Here is a 25,230-nt window from a genome sequence, read left to right as displayed (position 1 = left end):
TCCACCCCCCAGAACGAAATTGAATTTATATAGAAAACATATTTCTACGAGTGTCCGATGCCCCGGAAAATGTTGATCGCCCCCCCCCCCCCGCCCCTCCCCCACCGAAACTATGAAGTGCCGCCTCGGAGAAAAAAGTCTGGAAGAAACACTGAATCTAAAATCAATGTATGCGATCCGTATGTCGAAATCTACTGCTACCCTGCTGGTACAAGGTCAAAGTCGGACGTTTGACCTGAAATCTGACTCGCAACTTGATTATTATCATCTGGGGTGGGGGGGGGGGGGTGGTGAGAAGTTAGGGCATAGATGGACGGGCCATCCCCAACCGTCAGTAGGGCGATAGGTTGATGACGTGTCTCGTTTGGTGCGTCACCTAACATGGGTTACCTAATCAGGATTTGGGAAGTCACACGTGGGTAACGTGTTCGGGTTCAAGGGTCAAGCGAATCATTTAGTTTTGGAGATGGATACTTTGTTTATTACGATTTTAACACTCATGTATTTGATTTAGACAATCTGGATCTTTTTTTTGTCATTGTGGTGTTTCAGATTTTGATATAGCCTACAGAAGTTTTGAATTTTAACTCTGATGTTTCATATTTTGACACCGATGTTTTAGATTTTGACACACTGATGTTTTAGATTTCGACATACTGATGTTTTAGATTTTGACACACTGATGTTTTAGATTTTGACACACTGATGTTTTAGATTTTGACACTGATGTTTTATATTTTGACACTGATGTTTTATATTTTGACACTGATGATTTAGATTTTGACACTGATGTTTTAGATTTTGACATTGATGTTTTAGATTTTGACACTGATGTTTTAGATTTTGACACACTGATGTTTTAGATTTTGACACACTGATGTTTTAGATTTTGACATTGATGTTTTAGATTTTGACATTGATGTTTTAGATTTTGACACTGATGTTTTAGATTTTGACACTGATGTTTTAGATTTTGACATTGATGTTTTAGATTTTGACACTGATGTTTTAGATTTTGACATTGATGTTTTAGATTTTGACACTGATGTTTTAGATTTTGACACTGATGTTTTAGATTTTGACATTGATGTTTTAGATTTTGACATTGATGTTTTAGATTTTAACACTGATGTTTTAGATTTTGACACTGATGTTTTAGATTTTAACACTGATGTTTTAGATTTTGACACTGATGTTTTAGATTTTGATATTGACGTTTTAGATTTTGACATTGATGTTTTAGATTTTGACATTGATGTTTTAGATTTTGACATTGATGTTTTAGATTTTGACATTGATGTTTTAGATTTTAACACTGATGTTTTAGATTTTGACACTGATGTTTTAGATTTTGACATTGATGTTTTAGATTTTGACATTGATTTTTTAGATTTTGACATTGATGTTTAAGATTTTGACATTGATATTTTAGATTTTGACATTGATGTTTTAGATTTTGACACTGATGTTTTAGATTTTGACACTGATATTTTAGATTTTACATTGATGTTTTAGATTTTGACACTGATATTTTAGATTTTGACACTGTTTTAGATTTTACATTGATGTTTTAGATTTTGACATTGATATTTTAGATTTTGACACTGATATTTTAGATTTTACATTGATATTTTAGATTTTGACACTGATATTTTAGATTTTGACACTGTTTTAGATTTTACATTGATGTTTTAGATTTTGACATTGATATTTTAGATTTTGACACTGATATTTTAGATTTTAACACTGATGTTTTAGATTTTGACACTGATGTTTTAGATTTTGATATTGACGTTTTAGATTTTGACATTGATGTTTTAGATTTTGACACTGATGTTTTAGATTTTGACATTGATGTTTTAGATTTTGACATTGATGTTTTAGATTTTGACACTGATGTTTTAGATTTTGACATTGATGTTTTAGATTTTGACATTGATGTTTTAGATTTTAACACTGATGTTTTAGATTTTGACACTGATGTTTTAGATTTTAACACTGATGTTTTAGATTTTGACACTGATGTTTTAGATTTTGATATTGACGTTTTAGATTTTGACATTGATGTTTTAGATTTTGACATTGATGTTTTAGATTTTGACATTGATGTTTTAGATTTTGACATTGATGTTTTAGATTTTGACACTGATGTTTTAGATTTTGACATTGATGTTTTAGATTTTGACATTGATGTTTTAGATTTTAACACTGATGTTTTAGATTTTGACACTGATGTTTTATATTTTGACACTGATGATTTAGATTTTGACACTGATGTTTTAGATTTTGACATTGATGTTTTAGATTTTGACACTGATGTTTTAGATTTTGACACACTGATGTTTTAGATTTTGACACACTGATGTTTTAGATTTTGACATTGATGTTTTAGATTTTGACACTGATATTTTAGATTTTGACACTGTTTTAGATTTTACATTGATGTTTTAGATTTTGACACTGATATTTTAGATTTTGACACTGTTTTAGATTTTACATTGATGTTTTAGATTTTGACATTGATATTTTAGATTTTGACACTGATATTTTAGATTTTGACACTGATATTTTACATTTTAACACTGATGTTTTAGATTTTGACACTGATGTTTTAGATTTTGATATTGACGTTTTAGATTTTGACATTGATGTTTTAGATTTTGACATTGATGTTTTAGATTTTGACATTGATGTTTTAGATTTTGACACTGATGTTTTAGATTTTGACATTGATGTTTTAGATTTTGACATTGATGTTTTAGATTTTAACACTGATGTTTTAGATTTTGACACTGATGTTTTAGATTTTAACACTGATGTTTTAGATTTTGACACTGATGTTTTAGATTTTGATATTGACGTTTTAGATTTTGACACTGATGTTTTAGATTTTGACATTGCTGTTTTAGATTTTGACATTGATGTTTTAGATTTTGACATTGATGTTTTAGATTTTGACATTGATGTTTTAGATTTTGACACTGATGTTTTAGATTTTGACATTGATGTTTTAGATTTTGACATTGATGTTTTAGATTTTAACACTGATGTTTTAGATTTTGACACTGATGTTTTAGATTTTGACATTGATGTTTTAGATTTTGACATTGATGTTTTAGATTTTAACACTGATGTTTTAGATTTTGACACTGATGTTTTAGATTTTGACATTGATGTTTTAGATTTTGACATTGATGTTTTAGATTTTGACGTTGATGTTTTAGATTTTGACATTGATGTTTTAGATTTTAACACTGATGTTTTAGATTTTGACACTGATGTTTTAGATTTTGACATTGATGTTTTAGATTTTGACATTGATTTTTTAGATTTTGACATTGATGTTTTAGATTTTGACATTGATGTTTTAGATTTTGACATTGATGTTTTAGATTTTGACATTAATGTTTTTGATTTTAACACTGACGTTTTAGATTTGGACACTGATGGTTTAGATTTTAACACTTTGCCGTTTTGGATTTTAACACTAATGTAGATTTCGTCACTAACTCTGATGTTTTATGTTTTGAAACTTATGTTTTAGATTTCGATACTGATGTTTTGAAGCTTGTCCTTCTTTTTGAGCACTTTTGAGTTTAAGGATCAAACCCCTGTGGAGGTTTGAACAGTGTGGAAGTTAAACATTACTAGACTGGGCTGACAAAGTTTTATTGCGAGACCTTCAAAGGACGCCTAAGGGCTCTAAAAATTGGAGACCGATTTCACGTTTAAGAGAATAACTTCAAGGGCTAACATAACAGCTACGGAGAAATGAGCTTATTTATGAGCTGTGGTCAGGTTTAGAGGAGCTAAATATAATGTTTGAAAGAAGATCCCTCCAACGTATCCTCAGAATTAAGTGGGGCGACAAAGTCCCGAACAAGAAATACGACGAAGGACATGCTTAAACGACATTGTTTCAGAAGTACGAATGAGATGGAGATGGCTGGGTAATGTCCTACCCATGAACAAAAGAAGACACCCCAAAATGGCGCTGAAGTGGACTCCGCCTGGAAAACGAAGGAGAGGAAGACCACTGGGAACATGGAGGAGAGAGATGGAAGAAGAAGTGCAGGCTACTGGCAGGACCTGGCATGAACTAAAGTGGCTCGCCCAAGACAGAGTGGAATGGCGGAGATTTGTTGCTGTCTTATACTCCACAAGGAGTGATGAGGATTAAGTAAGTAAGTAAACATAATCTAGTATCGATGGTTATAGATGTAAGAGCTGAACTACTTAGATTGTACAAAGCTGAAGAGCTCAAAGATATGAAGGAGCATGAGACACGTCTTGAGTTGAAATCATCACAACTGACACGACTTCAATTACCAGCTTACATGTAATGTAGCAGCGAATAGCTCTGATGTCTTCGTTGGCCAGTTTCTCGAAGAAAAAACGTCACTCGACAATTTTTGTGGCCAGTTTCAACATGTCTAGTGCCATAAGGCCTTATCAAGAGGCCAATCACAATGTCATGTCATGATGTCATGTTTGTGCAACAGTTTCCCTTGTCGCTTCTTGAAATCACTTAAAGAATATGTTTTTTAAAAGCTGTGATATTTCTTCCTTTACTTCCCCATTGAAGATGTATTCTATTTGTCTACAATTTTCCCCCTAACTTTCACACGAAAGAGGTACGCTATTTATCTGCAATGTTTCTCTAACTTTCACACGAAAGAGGTAAGATGTTTGTTTACAAATCCCAATATTCCCAGCTTGTCCAGAGTTTGACGAGAGCGCTGATGTAAACGATGAGGAAACATGTCTAGCGGTTTAAAACGAAGTCTGACATTGCCAATTTTGTGGCTTTGACAGACTGTCAAGCTATCGTCGTGGTTTTGAAAGCGCTCTTGAAATAATTTATAACCCCGGGAATTTTATAAAGGTCGAAAACATGATGCAGTTTTTCTTGACTTGATTTTCCTCAACTTTTGTCAATTAAGTGTTTGGCATTTTGAACTTTTCAAGCGCGCTTAAACGCAGGATTTTCTTCAGACATTTTTCTCCGGGGGATGGGGGGGGGGGGCATTGAACCTTCCGGGAAAGTGTCGTGCTTCAAATTTACAGCGAGACAGACACTTAATGAAGTATACATTTCCCGTATAAATTATGAATTTTAATTCAACTTCGTCCGGGGTGGTGGGGTAGGGTTAGATTAAAATGTACCGGTAGACAGACATTTGTTATATATATATATATATATATATATATATATATATATATATATATATATATATATATATATATATATATATATATATATATATATATATATATATATATATACACATATATATATATACACATATATATATATTCTATATAAATTATGTATTTTAATTCTATTTCTTCTGGAAGAGGAGAGCGAGATATGCTCAATATGGACTAAGGTTAAGGCTAGGTTTAGGACTGAACTCTTTTTAAGGTTTTGAGCACAACGATAAAATACAAGTTTATTATTTAGGTGTAAAGTTCCCCTTCTAAACCTGACTGTTTCTGTGACCTCGGCATATAAACAGATAGTGTGGTCAGCCGCCTACTCTTTCTCTTACGTAAATTAGGTACCAATCAGGGACGGTCTTTTGACTTGAAGCCGGATTCAAACTCGAGGCTAGCAGTCTAGCTCTCTACCGCTAGGCCACTCCGTCCCTTATTATTTAGGTGTGCTGTATGTTATTGCAAGGGTAATGTATTCGTATCAAGAAACGTTGCATAACTCTGCCTTTAGTTTATTCTATATTTAGCAACAAATTTTGCCAGTTTGATTAATAGTAGAGAGAATGGATTCAGACAACTGGCTTACAATTTATTTAAAACTTGAATCACAAATATAGATCTAGGCCCACTTAAAATGAAGTTGCAACTCCCCCCTCCCCCCCGCCCCGAATTTCCATAACATTTTTCTGTACAATCGTCTCAAGATTCTATTCTATCAATAACATTGTTATTTAGGCCGTGTCTAGGATAAGGACTGGAGAGTGGGATGATATCAAGGATGTTGTCAGGCAGAGGCGTAGCGAGGGGGTGCGGGGGTATATATGTCCCAGGGCACCAACCCTAGGGGGCGCCAAAATGGGTTTAAAAGAAAATTAAAAGCTTATTTTAGCTGCAGTTTTGCATTAGAAATATAAACAAATATATATGGGGGGGGGGGGGGGGGGCAAATTGAAAGTTTATCCCCGGGCGCCGGGAAGGGTCGCTACGCCTCTGCTGTCAGAGATAGATTATGGTTGCTGCTAAGGTTAAGATCCATCTTGCAATGTTGACAAAAGCAAATAGCATCAAACACTGCATGCTGATGCTTTAGTAATCAATATATTTCTCAAAACAATTAAATTTAATAACATAAAGTAAAATTAACAAAGTCGTGTTCTTCTCGATCGTTCTTACTTGTAATGTTGGAAGGGATTTCCTCTAATATAATTAAGAATTACGTGTCAATTTGTTATGCGCCATATAGGCCGTTTTCTCAGATTCCAGCCTGCTTTTCTTTCTAGATTTGCATCCATAACCTTTTTCCTACTATGAACAAATTACAAGGCAGCAGTTGTTTGATTTTAGAGTTGTCTCTCCTAGAAGCGTTTCTGTCCCTAGCTTTTGAGCAACATCTGCCGTTGGTTCAAACCGACCCGACTACGCCGACCCCTATATATACAATAATAATAAACTAATCTATAAGGAAGTTTGTTGCAACAATAAAATCTTTTTCCACCATTAAAAAAAAATGTTTATCGTCGACCTTTCGGCCCGCGACTTGTGTTTATCGTTTATTTTGTTCTGTCTGACAGTATAAAAACCAGCATGTGTCAGCCAAAGCCGCGGGGAATTGTTAGCCGCGGATGTCAAAGAAGCGACTCCCACTGGGAGGATTATTTTCGTCGTACGGACAATAAAAAAACACAAATCGAGTCGGGACGCGCGGATCAAATATTTAATGTTACGTAATCAAACGGTGTTTATTATTGTTTTTTTTTTTTTCGTTTGTTAGTTTGTTTGTTCAAAATGACAACAGGAATATGACAAATGTATCATTAAAAACAACGAAACAATATAAGATGCGGATTCAAATAAATTGTTGACGAAAAACCAATGTTTGTTTTTTTACAAATTTTTGGAATAGCCATAAAAAAAAAAAAAAAAAAAAAAAAAAAAAGTTTGTGATTAAAACACGAATTTGTTTTTTAGATTTTTTTAATGGTAATTTGTTTTTATTAAATAACATTAATTAAATACCGAGGAATATTGAAATTTATTTTACATAAGTAAATTTTAAAGCTATGAAATATGTGGATAAACATTACAAGTCTAAATCTTTCATACGAGTAGAACCCAGTGTTTCTTCCAGACTTTTTTCTCCCGGGGGGGGGGGGGGGGGGGCACTTGAAATTTTCGGGGGGGGGGCGGGGGGGTAGACTTTCTTCGTCAGGGGAGGGGGCGGACACTGTTAAAACGATATACTTTCTATATAAATTATATAAATTTCATTTCGTTCTGGGGGGGGGGGGGGGGTGGAGGGTCGTATAATTTTATTTTGAGATGCCTGGAAGAAACTCTGGTAGAACCGGCTTGTGCATTGCTCAGAAGCAAGGTCGAGCGCAAGTTGATGAAAAATAAAGCGCATACTACAGGTGTTTCTTTCAGATATTTTTCTTTGAGAGTGGAGGGGGAGGGGCAAGGGGTGAAGGGATACTGGTTAAAGTAAATATTCTAAATAAATTATAATTTTAAATTTTAGATAAAAACTCTGCTTCATCTACCCTAACGTGTCTTGGGCACGAACGGAAAAAAGATGACGATGGTGAAGAAAAAATAAAAATGGGTGGCTACGCTAAAAAAAATTACGTAACATTAAGAATAAGCAAAGATGTGATGTTAAAAAGGGGGATAACTATGTAATAAAACTATAAAGAAAAAAGTCGCGTTAACGGCAGACAAGGGACGTTACCTCCTGGTCCCCGTACGTGAAGTTCGGGTACATTTTGGCGGCCCTGGCCTTGACCTCTTCAGAGAAGTTCTTGTAGGCTTCGCTGGTGGGCTTGCGCAAGGTCACAGTCATGAGGCTCTCGTAGGCTTTCCTAGCGTCGTCGTTTCGTTGTTGGGTGTCGTTGGCCCGGTACCATGGTCGGGCGGTAGCGTTGTAGCTGTGGGGAGAAAGGTAGGGGTTCGAGTACCTTACAGAAAGCTAGGTGAATGTAAATACTTTGGTGTGGGGAGATTGTCAAGTATTCGAGTACGTTTCAGAAAACTAGGTTAATGTAAATACTTAGCTGTGGGGAGATAGGTAGGGGTTCGAGTACGTTTCAGAAAGTTAGGTGAATATAAATACTTTTTTTCCCCTCATTTTCTTTCAGATCGTAGGAGAAAGCTAGGTTAATATAAAGGATTTTTTTTTATTTTCTCAATTTGTTTTTGTTTAGATCGTTTGAAGAATTTTGGGTTTATATAAAGGATCTTTTTCTCTGTATTAGATCGTTTATCAAAGCTGGATTTATATAAAGGATCTTTTTCTCTGTTTTAGACAGTTTAAGAAAGCTGGATTTATATAAATGAACTTTCTCTGTGTTTTAGTTCTTTGTAAATGGAATTGGTGTATGTTAGGTCTATGTGAAAGTGACATTTTTATATTTATACAACATGGTAATTTTGTTAATTTATTTATTGGAAACTGGACATGTATGTTAATACAGTTAGCAAATGTAAACGACATCTCCGTATTTGATTTGAGTGTAAATGGTATCTATGATTTTGAATATTAATGGCATTTTGGATTATTTATTTACGTATAAACGAGATCTGTATTTATTTATAAATGCATACATATAAAAATATATTTCCTTTACAGATTTCATATAAAAGCCATGTATGTATACTCATAAATATAGAACTGTCAACTAAATAAAGACAATTTGCATATCCAATTCTTGACAGTAAAAATATTCTGCATAAATTAATCATCTAATTATCTGCTAAACATTAATTAACAGTTTCTACTGTATAATATATTAAAACAAGTCCCCCCATGGTCTTCACCCACCTCCAAAATTTGCTCTAAAAAACAACAAACGTCAATGTTGTGCTGTAGAGTTACGCCGCTTTCAACCCAGGCGCATTCGATAATCAGCATGCAGAGTGTTAATTAACCCGCGGTGTTAATTAACCTGCGGGGTTAATTAACCTGCCTGGGGTGATTAACACTTAAAAAAAATTAAATTCCTGATCGTGACCGTCAATCACACACGATCAAACAAGACAGATAATTTATTGCAATATTTAAAAAAAAAAAAGTTTTCCTGGACGGACGCTGAATTTAATTTGAATTTATTAAAACCTTTGAAGTTGTCTAAAGCTCTCTTGCAGCTATCTGTCTTCATTGCATGAGGCGGGGGAGGGGTGTGGGGGATAATGGCATCGGGCTTTAGAGTAAACAACTCGGTAAATAATAGTGGGATAATGTTATGGCAACAGGGTTTCTTTCAGGCTTTCTTCTCCGTGCGGGGTGGGGGGGGGGGGCGAAGTTAACATATCCAGGAATTAGTGAACGCTGGTTGAAAAATATATTTCCTTTATAAATTATGTATTTTTTTCATTGCATCCGAGGAAGGGGGCGGGGGCGGTAAACGTGCGCTGGGGGTGACGGGGAGGGGGAGTGGTGTGCACTGTTCCACCGAATCAACCTTTATTAGCAATTCCTAGCGATTTCATTTCGATTATAAAAAAAGTAATGAAATAACATTATATATATATATATATATATATATATATATATATATATATATATATATATATATATATATATATATATATATATATAATACACTGGCAGTATTGAGTATGGTAACGTTGCTTCTATGCACTTAACTACCTCATGACAAATGCATAATTTTTGTATTCTTCAAGGATTTATTGATTTTATACAGAAATCAAAATTAAAGTTTAAGATATTAACACTTCACGATATTTAATTCATTAAAATATTTAACATTTCTAAACACTATGAAGCCCACTTTTTAAAATAAAAAAGTAATTTTCAAATTACCAAATGGTTGTATTTTTGTATAATTGAACTACTTTAACATCCGTTTTTTTTTTTAGATGTAATGGAAAATTATTTTAACTACAAAAATACAATCTCAAGTAAAACAACAGCTACAAGGCGAACTTGAAATGTGAAACACATTAGAGAAACCGAATCCGAAGAAACGGGAGCCTTCATGTAATTGCAGAAATGAGATTTTGAAAAGTTAAAAGCCCTTTCGTCTCAAGATGCAAGTTTTATATTGATTTCTTCAATTGAGAGAAATTTTTTTGGCCAATTTGAAAATTTAAAAGCAGGAAAACATTGGCCAGTTTAAAATTGTGAAAGAAGAAACGCATCAGAAAAAAAAAAATCATTATTGAGATGAAGCATTTAAATCTTTAAAACAAATAAACAATGTTCAAATAATGTGCAATTGATCGATATTTAAAGCTTTTAAAATGAATCAACATTGGTTAGTTATCATATACAATTAAATTTCTATTCTTATAAACTCAATGAACGTTGGCAATCTTAAATTTGTAAAAATATATTCAAATTTTATTTTTTATTTATTTCCTCACAGTAAGCCAATTTAAGCTTGTAATAATTGTATAAGATTTTAATTGAACGAATTATATTTTCCTTACTTTTGATTAAGTAATTAAAGATGCAAACAGTAAAAACGTAAGTCAATATTTTATTATTTACTTTTTTTCCAAATTGATTTTTTAAACTCACGTCGAATTAAACTATTAGCTTATTTAGATTTAAACATAGAAATTATTTTGTTGTCAATTTTTTGTGCGAACACAATCACTGCATTTTCTTTCAGTTAAATAATACGAATTCAATCGTTAATCCTCAAATAGATTGAAAACATTTCTGAAACGACAAATGCTTTGATTTTTTACTACTAATGCGAAAGAAAAAAATGTAAATTTATTTCTCTTTGTTTAGTGTACTAAAAATTTTGCTTCAGTTTTTTTTACGAATTATTTCAAATACATTGTTGTTTGTCAATTGAACTGCGCACAACTTTAACAACGACGAAGAGATGCCTGAAAGAAACTCTGAGGACTTTACCCCTCTATCAATAATCCCCCCCCCCCTAAATCCCCGTATGATTGCTTAATTCACAAGTCCCGTGTTCGAATCCCGGGGCAGATGAGGCTCATTTGATGTAGACAGCAGCAATTCTAGGAGAGATAACTTCTAAATCAAACAACTACTGCATAGTATATTTCTCTTGGTGGGACAAAGACTATAGAATCAAATCTAAAAAACAAGACAAAAAAAAAATGAATTCGCATCGAAGGCGTATACGGGACATAAAATGTTGATTGGACTTTATTACTTAATAGTGTTCTAGGAAATATATTCCAATATTAAATTTAACGACGAAAAAAAAAAAACGAGTTTGTTTTTAATACGTGCCAGAAAAATTTAGTACAATATTTTCATCATTGTAAATATTTAATTAGAAATTGATACACTACCAGCTTTTGATAACAATTTGACTCAACATTAGTTCACTAGAAAAATGAACTACTAAAAAAAACTGGGCCTTTTTCTCATCTGTAATTAAAAATGACGTCTAGACTTATAATTATGTAAATTAAAGTAACAAGAAAATCTTCATCAACCACGACTAACTATAATTTCCTAGGAGGAAATAAATTAGACGCTTGGACTGAAAGCTTTAGATCATGAAAGATTATGTGGTATCATTTTTCTAGAATCTGACAGGAGACTTTCAAAGATAAGGGTGTGTTTGGTTAGTTGGTGTTGTCATTTCAAGTGTTATTTTAGGACCAGGTAATGGCTATAAGGGATTGGGTAAGGGATTGGGCTAGTGATTGGCTTAGGGATTGGGCCAGTGATTGGGTTAGGGATTGGGTTAGGGATTGGGTTAGGGATTGGGTTAGGGATTGGGTTAGGGATTGGGTTAGGGATTGGGCAAGGGATTGGGTAAGGGATTGGGCTAGGGATTGGGTTGGGGATTTGGTTAGAGATAGGGTTAGAGATTGGGCTAGGGATTGAGTAAGGGATTGGGTTAGGGATTGAGTTAGGGATTGAGTTAGGGATTGGGCAAGGGATTGGGTAAGGGATTGGGCAAGGGATTGGGTAAGGGATTGGGCTAGGGATTGGGTTGGGGATTTGGTTATACATAGGGTTAGAGATTGGGCTAGGGATTGAGTAAGGGATTGGGGTAGTTATGGCCTAAGGGTGACGTCAGAGATCATCGTCCTTCTGCATATAATTGATTGGGAATTCCCGTTTCTAGTAATAGAGTTAGTGACAATTCCCTTGAGTGAGTTGGACTTGTTCTGTGTTTATGCTCGTGTTAGATGGGGGGGGGGGGGGGGGGGGAATAAAGATGTATGGGAGTCCGAATATTGGACCAAGGAAATCTCGTTTATTTGCACGTGTATTGCTGAGCGATAAGTATGGGTTAAGGGCAAATTACGGGTAAATATAACTGACAGTTAACTTGATGGTTAATTAGTTTTTATGAAATTATAGATCTTTGAATTAATTGCGTTGGCAACAGTCGTTATGACGTTGGCAGATGTGTAATATGCTAGACACATCTGTAATACCCCAGATACATATGTAAAATCCCAGACTCATCTATAATATCCCAGAAACCTATGCAATATCCCAGACCAGTGGCGTCGCTAGGTCGGGTGTCACTCCTACCCTGGTCATTAACTGACTTATAAGTTATTGACAATATTCAAATAAACTTTTTATTTCCTCTGTAAATTTAGCAGTTGGTATCACCCCCTCGCGTGAAAGCTTTAAAGTGTGCAAAGTTAATAGTAACGATGTTTAACCATAGTCGGTTATTAATATAGCTGGATGCAGAGGCGTCGCGAGATGGGGGCGGGGGGCGCGGACCGCACCGGGTGACACCATTTAGGGGGAGGGGTGACGAAAGACAAAAAATTTCAAGATATATAAAATGAATATGTTTTTGCCAGTTCAATGAATGGTTCAATAGAGTTAAAATGTATTTTAAGTACATAATGATTCTGACAATTGAGGGGGGGGGGGGGGTTGACACTATGACATAAACATGCAAACTATACTTTACAGCTTTTACCGGTGAAAGGGGGGGGGGGCGGGGTTGACACCGAGAGCAAGATTTACAGAAAGATATAAAAAGGGAGGGGGGTGTGACACCATGAGGTGCCGCACCGGGTGACGCCCGACTAAGCCACGCCACTGGCTGCATGTAGCATTGTGTTTTCTCTATAGTTAGCCTTTTTACGTCATAGTGTCGTCGCCCCCCCCCCCCCCCCCCCCCCCACTCACTACTTGTCGGGATCGTGAATTTGTACTTAACATACTTTTAAACTCTCATTCATTATCAATTTAACTAGCGAAAAGCATTTTCTTCTATATACATTTTTTTTGTGTCATCCCTCGAACACCCTCCCACATCTCGCCTCGCGACGCCTCTGTCCCAGACACACACAACATACATACGGTACATACACCGCAGCCAGCGTACACACACACACACCATACATACGGTACATACACCGCAGCCAGCGTACACACACACACACCATACATACGGTACATACACCGCAGCCAGCGTACACACACACACACCATACATACGGTACATACACCGCAGCCAGCGTACACACACACACACCATACATACGGTACATACACCGCAGCCAGCGTACACACACACACACCATACATACGGTACATACACCGCAGCCAGCGTACACACACACACACCATACATACGGTACATACACCGCAGCCAGCGTACACACACACACACCATACATACGGTACATACACCGCAGCCAGCGTACACACACACACACAACATACATACGGTACATACACCGCAGCCAGCGTACACACACACACACCATACATACGGTACATACACCGCAGCCAGCGTACACACACACACACCATACATACGGTACATACACCGCAGCCAGCGTACACACACACACACCATACATACGGTACATACACCGCAGCCAGCGTACACACACACACCATACATACGGTACATACACCGCAGCCAGCGTACACACACACACACCATACATACGGTACATACACCGCAGCCAGCGTACACACACACACACCATACATACGGTACATACACCGCAGCCAGCGTACACACACACACAACATACATACGGTACATACACCGCAGCCAGCGTACACACACACACACCATACATACGGTACATACACCGCAGCCAGCGTACACACACACACACCATACATACGGTACATACACCGCAGCCAGCGTACACACACACACACACCATACATACGGTACATACACCGCAGCCAGCGTACACACACACACACACCATACATACGGTACATACACCGCAGCCAGCGTACACACACACACACCATACATACGGTACATACACCGCAGCCAGCGTACACACACACACACCATACATACGGTACATACACCGCAGCCAGCGTACACACACACACACCATACATACGGTACATACACCGCAGCCAGCGTACACACACACACACACCATACATACGGTACATACACCGCAGCCAGCGTACACACACACACACACCATACATACGGTACATACACCGCAGCCAGCGTACACACACACACACCATACATACGGTACATACACCGCAGCCAGCGTACACACACACACACCATACATACGGTACATACACCGCAGCCAGCGTACACACACACACACCATACATACGGTACATACACCGCAGCCAGCGTACACACACACACACACCATACATACGGTACATACACCGCAGCCAGCGTACACACACACACACCATACATACGGTACATACACCGCAGCCAGCGTACACACACACACACCATACATACGGTACATACACCGCAGCCAGCGTACACACACACACACCATACATACGGTACATACACCGCAGCCAGCGTACACACACACAACATACATACGGTACATACACCGCAGCCAGCGTACACACACACACAACATACATACGGTACATACACCGCAGCCAGCGTACACACACACACACCATACATACGGTACATACACCGCAGCCAGCGTACACACACACACACCATACATACGGTACATACACCGCAGCCAGCGTACACACACACAACATACATACGGTACATACACCGCAGCCAGCGTACACACACACACAACATACATACGGTACATACACCGCAGCCAGCGTACACACACACACACCATACATACGGTACATACACCGCAGCCAGCGTACACACACACACAAACGAGCAGGTAACAACCGACTAGTGATTTCACGTGCGACACGTGCATTAGTTACTCACCTGCTGAAGAGGTCGATGTTGAAGAAGACGTACTCCCCATTATCAAAGTTGAGCTCGTGGGCCTTGATCATGATCTCACGCACAGAATCAGGACTGGCGCACAGGACGATAACTGAAACAGGTAAATAAAAACAACAGGTAAGTATTAACTTGCAGGGGAAATAGGTAGGAAAATATTACAATACAATTCATTTTTATTTTAAAAATAAGTTAACGTTTCTAACGTGGATACAACAGATAGGTAAATGTTAAGATAGAAAAGGAAAAGTTGAAATACATTTTTTTTAGGTAATATCAAATGACAGGTATTGTTGATTAAAAAGATTGGTAAATATGGAAGTACAGAAGTACAGCGGTAATGTTGAAAAAAAATAATGTGTATATATCAGTTGACAGAAGAAATGTTGATTAAACAACATTGTAAATATCAGATTACAAAGGACATGTTCATAAAAACTTGACGAATGTTACCATATAGAAGAAGTTTACAATTTTTTTTATTGGTAACGCAGATGAAGGAGTAAGAAACATATTATTAAGTTATGAGGTTGATATAAAACAGTGGTAAATATCAAATAACAATGGTAATGGCAATACTTTTACTTTATAAATATCAAACTAAAATTTACATTATTGATAAAATACGAACTATACATTTATAACCAAAATGTAAAAAAAAAACAGCTTGATAAGTAATGATTTTACAGCTGAAAATGATAAAATGTTGGTAAAATTGCTTCTATTTCGAAGATGCCAATTGATGATAAAACAGGAAGCATAAATAACAATTGTATTACTTTTGTTTACATACTGATTGGTACAGTAAGATTATAAATGCCAGTTAACAAAAAAAAAATGATATGAAAACCTTTAACATATGCAATGTTAACAGTTTAATCAAACAGAATGGTGGATGTCAATTTTAATCAAAATCGTAGCTAAAACAAGCTAGTAAAACATCAATTTTTTAAAAAGTTGACAAAGTACTAGTTACGTAAAAAAAATCTTTAAATTGATAAAACTACATTGAATAATCAATACATTAAAAGAATTAGAACAATAATTTACAAACATAATTAATATTGTTATGTTCGACATAACGGATAAAATATTCAAGAAAAAATTGACCCACTTTATTTCTAAATAATAATGTGGGTCAATTTAAAAAAAAAACACAACCTTTAATTAATTTTTGTTTGCGTTTTAGGTTACGGAATAGCAAGAAAAAGAAAACAATTCTTAAAGAAAAACAAATTCTTCAATTTTTTTTTCTTTTTCAAAGTTACTCAGCAGCCAAGAACGACAACAAGAGAAGATAACGTAGCTTCTTTATCGCCCCCAAGGAAAGATAACTCGGTCACTACGTAAAACCCAAACGACTACCGTAGAATACGAGATTGCGTCTCTTGGTTTGTCTACATGTCAATGGCCACCGGAAGTGACCGGGGTGGCCAGGAAAAACAGAGCAATATTGGCCGAGATAGCTGGCTATGTCTCAGATCAAAGGGGCATTGGGGAAAAATTTAGGTCAATATGTCTGCCTTAACGGTCGCGTTTGATGTTCTACCAGAGGATCGGGGTGTTAGTCCGAGATATTTTATTAATGTGTAATCTGACAAATTGTGAATCTTAGCGTTAGTTCAAGATATTTTATTAATGTGTAATCTGACAAATTGTGAATCTTAGCGTTAGTTCAAGATATTTTATTAATGTGTAATCTGACAAATTCTGAACCATAGTTTTAGTGTAAGATATTTTATTAATGTGTAATATGACACATTGTGAATCAGTGTTAGTCGAAGCTATTTTATTAATGTGTAATTTGACAAATTATGTTTCAACATAATATTGCCTTTCGCTCTAAAAATCCTATATCAATATTGAGTATAACAGAACAATTAGAGACGAATGGTTAATTATTTTAAGGAAAGACCCGGAAAGACAAAGAAAATAGACAAAAAGGTGTTCAAAACATTTCTCTTAATTAAAAGACATATTAAATTACCAAGAAACCCGATGTCGCTGATTAAAAGAGAAGGGTTGTGCGCGGAGGTACAAGAGGGACGATATAAAAGTAATTTGATGACGTCAAAAAATAAGCGTAATGCCACATCAACGTGTGTATTTATCGCTCACGGGTTTTAACAAAGACAAAACTATAGCTACTTATACTTCAGATACACGAATAAAGCTGGATAATTATTTTTTGCGACATCCATAGTATGAAATGATATTTACTAAATGAAAATTTATAGAAGTCTAGTTCAGTTTTTTGAATCCTCATAAATCCAATAAGCCTGTTTGTGAGTGAATTTATAGCTCTGCTCTGACTAGGTGACTTAGGGCTCTATATTTGGGACTTTCGATGAAGAATTGTTGAAGTTTTAATGGATGACCTTGACTTTAGCTGGAATGGCCTTGCGAAAGATGACCTGAAATGGTTTGATCTTACGCATGATGACTTACCATGGGATGTACTTAACTGAGTCGTTTTCAAATGAGATGACCTTAACTGGGGTGTCCTTGAAAATAAAATGACCTTATAATGTATGCCCAAAATGGGATAAACTTAAATGGGATGCTTACATAGTAATGACCTTATTATGTTCGCCTTTTAATAGGATGACCTTACATGGGAGACTTTTAAAAAATGGGATGACCTTACATGGGAGACTTTTAAAAAATGGGATGACCTTAAATGGGATAATCTCAAGCGGGAAGACCTTCTTGGTTTGGGATGACTTTAAATAAACTCTTTTGGAACGAATCTCCATCCCAGAGCGAGCGTCTAGCATGTGAATAGCCCTTAATTGTGTTCCTGATGTGAACACGCCCGTCAAGGATATTAACCAAACATTTTGAACAGGGGCATCCCACTGCGAGCAGGTTATTCTGGATTTTATCTCACAAATCGATTGAGGACAATACCACCCCACCCCTCCCCCTCATCCCAACACACACTCGATTTCCATGAAATTATTTTTTTTTAAAATTCTGATTTTCAAGAAGATTCAAATAGAAACATTTTCAAAGTTATTTTCTAAATTTCAGCGCGTATATGCCAAGAACATCCTACACATTGCGAAAAAAAGAAGTTTGTATATCTCATTTGTATGTAAAAAGGAACATAAACGGTTGAAAAAATTATTTGTTTTAATTCAATGAAACTAACGTAAGACGCATAGAGTTATTAATACAAGGGAAGAAAGTGGCACATACCGTTCAACATAATCATAGAATTGTTAGGTTGTTGATGTAGATGATAAGAATAATAATAAAAAAAAACACTTAATAATTCAGATGATAACTAGAATGTATAAAGTGGTCCCCCCCCCCCCCACTCCAACACCCAAGCATGCAGAAACACGTTTTTTTTCTATAATTATTCGTAAAGAAGTTTGAAAAATACAAATTATTTTATTTACGTTCGAACTGTGAATCTCAAACTGTGAATCTCAGTTTATCTAGAGATATCGTGTTGTTGAATTCATGCCTATACTTTAAATTTTTGATGAACACAAGTAGAGTATGCAGGCCCACGCTGCCTGCGTTGTTTAGAAAACTCAATTTAATTACATTTCTTGAAGCATCGTCGTATAAAACTATACTATGGTCATCAATCTGAGACGAACAACATCAATTTAGAGAAGAGACGCGGCTTGCTTGTTCATTTCCACCCCCTCCAACCTCCTCTACACCAATACCCCCTCCCCCATCTCTTTCAAAGTTTGCTTGTATTGTTCCGCCTAATCCCCGATCCTACTTTTTATTCCTTTCATGTCTACGCCTTCATCTCTCGCCCCTGAAAGCGAAAACCGGATCTTCGGATGGCGCGACTAAGCCTCTATCTGTATTAATCCTGTGTACGCTGGGGGTGTTGAAAAAAAAATACAGCACCAGCCTGCTAATCCTAACACGGGAAACGGAAAGATATCCATAGATCCCGTACAAAGATGGGATAGAACGTGTGAATTATCTCAGAAAAACATTCTGTAAACTCAATCTTAGAAGGAAGCGTAACAACAAACGAAGATTTTTTTTTTTAAAGTAATTGATTCTTTCCGTCCTATTCCACATTGGCATGTGGCAGATTGATGCTTTTTGCTTAGCTTGAATTGCTAAACATAAAGTAAATCATTCCCGCTCTCGACAATTATGAAATCGGCATGCTAATTATTTATTATTTATTTTGCATAAAATTAACACAATATAACGACAAAGATTCACTCTGAATGATAATAAACTAAAAAAAAATTTAGAATATTAATTACGAACATTTTAAATTATTATGAAGGTAAATCTCAAGAGAAATCGTATAACATTTCACCTTATATTTTTAAGTTAATTTACAATTAATGTTTATAATTAGTTAACTTTAAACAAGGAGGGAATTTTTTTCAACTTTTTACCGTAAATTAACATTGTTTTGTTTTTAATCCCATCGGTGAATAGAAAACAAAAACATTCATAAAGGAAAAATTTGAAAAAAAAAGACGGGATAGAGATTAGACAGGCTTTTTATGTTATCAAATTAATACAAGACATTTTTTTTAATAATTAAAAATAATGATAATAATTATCTTCCAACAGATCCCCATCCCCCTCCCCCCCACACAAACACGAGCAGTGTGACGTCTATCATAACGTCATTAATACTCAACCAACCAGAGAAAGTCGATAGAACTAAAAAAGGTCATTATTCAAAATTTTGTAACTTTAGTTGTCTAGTATAAATAACTCATATTTTTTAACTCAAGGGACATTACTGAAAATCAAGAAACATAACTAATGCACGGGCAATCGGGAAAATCCAGCACTTTCATTGAAACATATTAGGTTTAAAAAAAAATTTAATCTCTTCAATTTAAACGTAAAAAAAAAACCAAAAAAAAAAAAAAAGAAAAAAAAAATTATTGGGAAAACCAGAGCCTGAATTGCTAATTGTTTTCATTTACACGTCGACATGAGAATATCACTCGTCTGAAATAGGTTGTAAGGATCGTAGCCCTAGGAACAAACTTTAGCAAATTTGGTCAACACATTACTAGACCAATCAAAACATACATTGATTGTAAGTCTAAGTAAAAGTTTAGTAAAAGGGTTCAACACATGGTCGAGTCGGTAAAGCTCATGGTTGCCAAACCAAAAAGTCTCGAGTTGGAACCCACGGGCAGATGAGGCTCGTTATCTGTGGACAGCCACTCTTCTAGGAGAGACAACTCCAAAATTGTAGTTTATTCTTGGTTGGACAAAGGCTATGCTGGAGGTAGTGTGGGTAACAGCCACTCTTCTAGGAGAAACAACTCTAAAATTAAACAACTGCTGCCTTGTAGTTTGTTCTTGGTTGGACAAAGGCTATGGAGGCAAATCCAAAAAGAAAAGCAGGCTGAAATCGGAGTCAATGGCCTCGATGGCGCATAACCAGTTGACACGTATCCTTAATTGTGTTGGAGGGGGATATATATATATATATATATATATATATATATATATATATATATATATATATATATATATATATATATATATATATATATATATAAAAGATATCAGTACACTACAGAGTCTAAATTCCTTCCAACAAATAAATAACATATTAAGCTCATGCGTGATGTATTTTCTGTCTATTAATAGCACGTTTTTAGTTAGCAAACACTTCATCATCATCAACGTTTTTTGGTTGTTTTTTTCCCTCTTTAAAGCATGTTTCCACCCCCACCCCACCCCCACCCCAACCCCCATAGGCTTTCGATGTTGCAATGAATGCACGGCTGTCCAGTTGGTTTGGGATAAATCTTCACCGCCCCTATCCGTCTGAGCGTTAGGCCGATTACCATATGAATTGAAATCGGGCGTCTATAAATATCTCGACATAGCAACCGTTCAATTTAATCCTGTTGATTGAGATAATGAATCAGACGCCGAGATAAATGGAACTCGTTTCTCTCGCGGCAAAGTGCAATAATTAGCATAAATTATGCACTGAATGGGTTTTTTAGAATAATTAACCACTTTAGATATATTATTTTAAATTATGAACTCATCGATAGATATTACGAAACTACTTGATGAGGTTATGCTGTAATAATTGATATACATTGTTTTTAGTTTAGTGAGCCAAGGATTAAGAGATTATATCTTGCAGGATTATTCGTTAATTCTAGATTTTGATAACATATGTATTGTTACATTTTGGAGCTTTAAGCACTGAAATTATATATTTAATCGGAATTATGTTAAGACTTTGATCATCAATTATGTAAATGCAGATCTTAGTTTAGTGTTTCTAGAAAAAAAAGCATGTGTGTTTTATGAATAGGTATGTGTATATTTGTGATAGCGTTTGTGTATTGATGCTTCTGTGTGTATCAGAGTGTGTATTTGTGTATTAATGTGTTTTTGTGTGTATTAGTGTGTATGAGTGTGTAGTAGTGTGTATATGTTTGTATTTGTGTTATAGCGTGTTTGTGTCAGTATTTGAGTGTGTATAAGTATGTTTATTGTGTATTAGTGCTTGCATGAATTTGAATATGTATTAGTTATGTGTGTGTATAATGTGTGTTAGTGTGTGTACCAACGTGTGTATATTAATGTCTATGAATGTGTTAAAAAGACAACAGTATGCTCAAACATCCCTTTTTGCTAAACCGCACTCATTGCATAGATCAATACAACACAAGATATAATAAATCAACACAAATTATAAGGGAGACTACGAATGCCTGGTCTAAGGGACATAATACCACACGCTGTTTTTATTACTTTGATGAATGACATTTAGCGAACGTTTATCAGTACAGCCGTTCAAGTGAATATGTTTTCCCCAATGAGTTGGACTCTATATCAGAAAAAATGGTTTGTTTTTATCTTTATACATTCTTATCCTATTTACAAGCATTTATTTAGTTAGCATCATCTGTTTGTTTGTGGGGTTTTGCCAAATCTTGGACTCAATTTTGACCCACTTCTAATGCAGCGATTTCTTTCAAAATTTACAGATACATTTAGCTAAGATGATAAGGGTGTGTTTTGAACATTCTTACTTGAAGAAAGAGGTGTGTGTGATAAGGTTAAGATTTAAGGGACGCAGTACTATGATAATGATGTATACAGAATTGTCTCCCCTGGACGTTATAGCACGATGGTAGGAGGTAACTCCAGAATTAAGGGACATAATTGATCAGAGATTGTGGGAACAAGATGATCGGTAGATGAATTTTTTTTTTAAAGTACAAGGCTGTTATGGAGATGGTTATGGGAGGGGGCATAGGGCTGGTGGGTAGTGTTGGTAGTGTGGGTAGTGTGGGTAGTGTTGGTAGTGTGGGTAGTGTTGGTATTGTGGGTTGTGTTGGTAGTGTGGGTAGTGTTGGTAGTGTGGGTACTGTTGGTAGTGTGAGTAGTGTGGGTAGTGTGGCTAGTGTGGGTAGTGTGGCTAGTGTGGGTAGTGTGGGTAGTGTGAGTAGTGTGGGTAGTGTGGCTAGTGTGGGTAGTGTGGCTAGTGTGGGTAGTGTGGGTTGTGTTGGTAGTGTTGGTAGTGTTGGTTGGTTATGTTGGTTAATGCTGGTGGGTAGTGTTGGTAGTGTGGGTAGTGTGGGTAGTGATGGTAGTGTTGGTAGTGTGGGTAGTGTTAGTTGTGTGGGTAGTGTGGGTAGTGTGGGTAGTGTTGGTAGTGTGGGTAGTGTTGGTAGTGTTGGTAGTGTTGGTTGGTTATGTTGGTTAATGCTGATGGGTAGTGTTGGTAAATATTGCTGAACAAGTCGCCAGAAATGCAGATAGTTGCAAATAGTGCAGTACAAGTTGCATTGCAAATAATGCAGAACAAGTTGCTATTAATGCTGAACAAGTTGCAAAGTATGCAGAACAAAATTGTTAATAGTGCTGAACAAGTTGCAAGTAATGCTGAACAAATCCTTAATAATGCTGAACAAGTCGCCAGTGTTCCTGAACAAGTTGCCAATAATGTTAAACCTTTCAGCTGTGTTGTGAAACAATCGAAATGAACGGAACTAAAAATCACAGAAAATCATAATATACTAGACTGCTTGACAGGGAAATATGAAAAAAAATAATCTCCAGGCCTCTCCCCATCCTTATTCTTACAGCCTCTCCGATGTAAGGTCTAACATCATAACGTTGTTGAAGCTCTGTAATTCCATATTATTATTTAAAATTGATAAATGAAACAATTTCCCATTCTTCTATTAACAGTTTTTAAAACAATTTTTAAGCTGGTAATCATATCGTTATCTGAATAAATACACGTTAAAACTGCTCTACATTTTAAGTTCATGGGCGTTACATCTTCATTACTGTTTATTAGAGTTCATTGTACATTTTAAAACTTGTTAGAATAATCTCAACTTTTTTTCTTCTCCAATTTTCTTTACATTCTAGCGTTTGTCTGTACGAAGACATCTTACTCAAAAAAAGGTGCCCTTGTTTTACTTAAAAGTTGCGTCCCCTGTCATTAGAATCCCGACATCTGTCTTTTTCCCAGCGTTATTTCCCTTTAAAGTGTTGAATCGCGTCTAGCATGTAAATACGAATTCATTGTCTCCTCGTTCGCACGCCCACATACTTTCTCATATGTTGGAGTTAAGGATATCTAAGACGCACTTTCATTGTTAGGAATTTGTCAATGTATGGACAAAACGTACACACAAATACTAAAACAATACGGGGTAGTCGGGCTAAAAGCATATAATGTTCAGTAAGAAACAAGCGTGACCACATATCTAGATTGAACATTCTTCACATTCTTTATTTTTTTTAAAATAAGAGTACTTCAGATGGGACGGTGGGGTCATACGGTAGAGCGTTGGACTGCTAACCCGAAAGTTTTGAGTTCGGGTCCGTAGCTAGAGTTGTAGAACTTCTCTGAGTCTACCCAGCTCTAATAGGTACCTAAATTACGTTAGGGTAACAAAAAAGCGGCTTGGTGTAGTGCCGACCACACTGTTCCTTTCATATGTCGAGGGCGCAGAAACAGGTGAACTCTACTTCACCTACTTCACGTGTCGACAGGTACGAAAGGGAATGTTATCTACTTTTAAATTACATTCAAATACTGATCTCGGACTTGACTGTGACAATGACACACTTCGTAAATCATTACATTTTAAATTTTTACTTTTTTTTTTTTTTTTTTACTTTCTTCCCCTGTGAAAAAAAAAAACAACAAAATTTGAAACAAATGGAACACAGACATGGAATAAAAATAATCCGGTGATTTAATTTCAACGCGGACTTTTTTTTTCCGTTTACTTTTTTTTTCTTTTTGTTTTATCCCCAGTGAGTTACCCGGTGCAATTAGCCGGCCGAGAGGGCAGATAAAAAAAGGGCAGATAAAAAGGGCAGACAAAAAAGGGCAGGGAAAAGGCAGCGGAATTCGATTTGAACTTTTGTTCACTTGTCATTGGTCAAGACAGAGAAATTTCAGACTTCAAACGATTTTTTTTGTTCTAATTAAACCGGCTGACAATTGTGAAGGGGGCGAATTTTTTAAGCGTTCAATTTTCGAATTGTAATTGCCGTGTTTCAAAGACATATGGTGTAAAAATCTAGAAGTCAAAAAGCTTTTTACATTTTGTAATAGGCTCGGATGTGAGAAAATATGTTCAAAATTTAGGTCTAAGAGATTGTTGAATCACGAATACAAATATCGTAACTGGAAAGATCTAGACCAAATCGCAATACGTAAACTTCTCTTTCTAAACTTGACGGCAAGTAAAGTAGAGTTCACCTGTTTCTGTGACCTCGACTTATGAAGGGATAGTGTGGTCAGCACTTTGCCCAAACGCCTTTACTTTCCCTAACGTGAGAGTTAGGTACAGTGTTTCTTCCAGACTTTTTTTCTCCGGAGGGGGGGGGG

At 36.0% G+C, this 25,230-nt stretch overlaps 1 protein-coding gene across 1 annotated transcript in view; it reads right to left on the bottom strand.

Moving 5' to 3' along the window:
- The window catches only part of LOC131930474 (receptor-type guanylate cyclase gcy-28), a gene marked incomplete at its 5' end in the record, with an annotated part of 59,487 nt that overhangs the window by 9,403 nt on the left and 24,854 nt on the right, over positions 1-25,230 (bottom strand). The window contains 2 exon segments of the mRNA XM_059286980.1: positions 7,946-8,141; positions 15,360-15,471. Coding sequence (XP_059142963.1) covers positions 7,946-8,141; positions 15,360-15,471 — 308 coding nt within the window.

Source organism: Physella acuta, unplaced genomic scaffold, assembly GCF_028476545.2.
Source record: "Physella acuta isolate Inbredline_101_S28 unplaced genomic scaffold, ASM2847654v3 ptg001784l, whole genome shotgun sequence".
NCBI classification, from domain to species: Eukaryota; Metazoa; Mollusca; class Gastropoda; family Physidae; genus Physella; species Physella acuta.
This window is presented reverse-complemented; position numbering and strand designations above follow the sequence as displayed.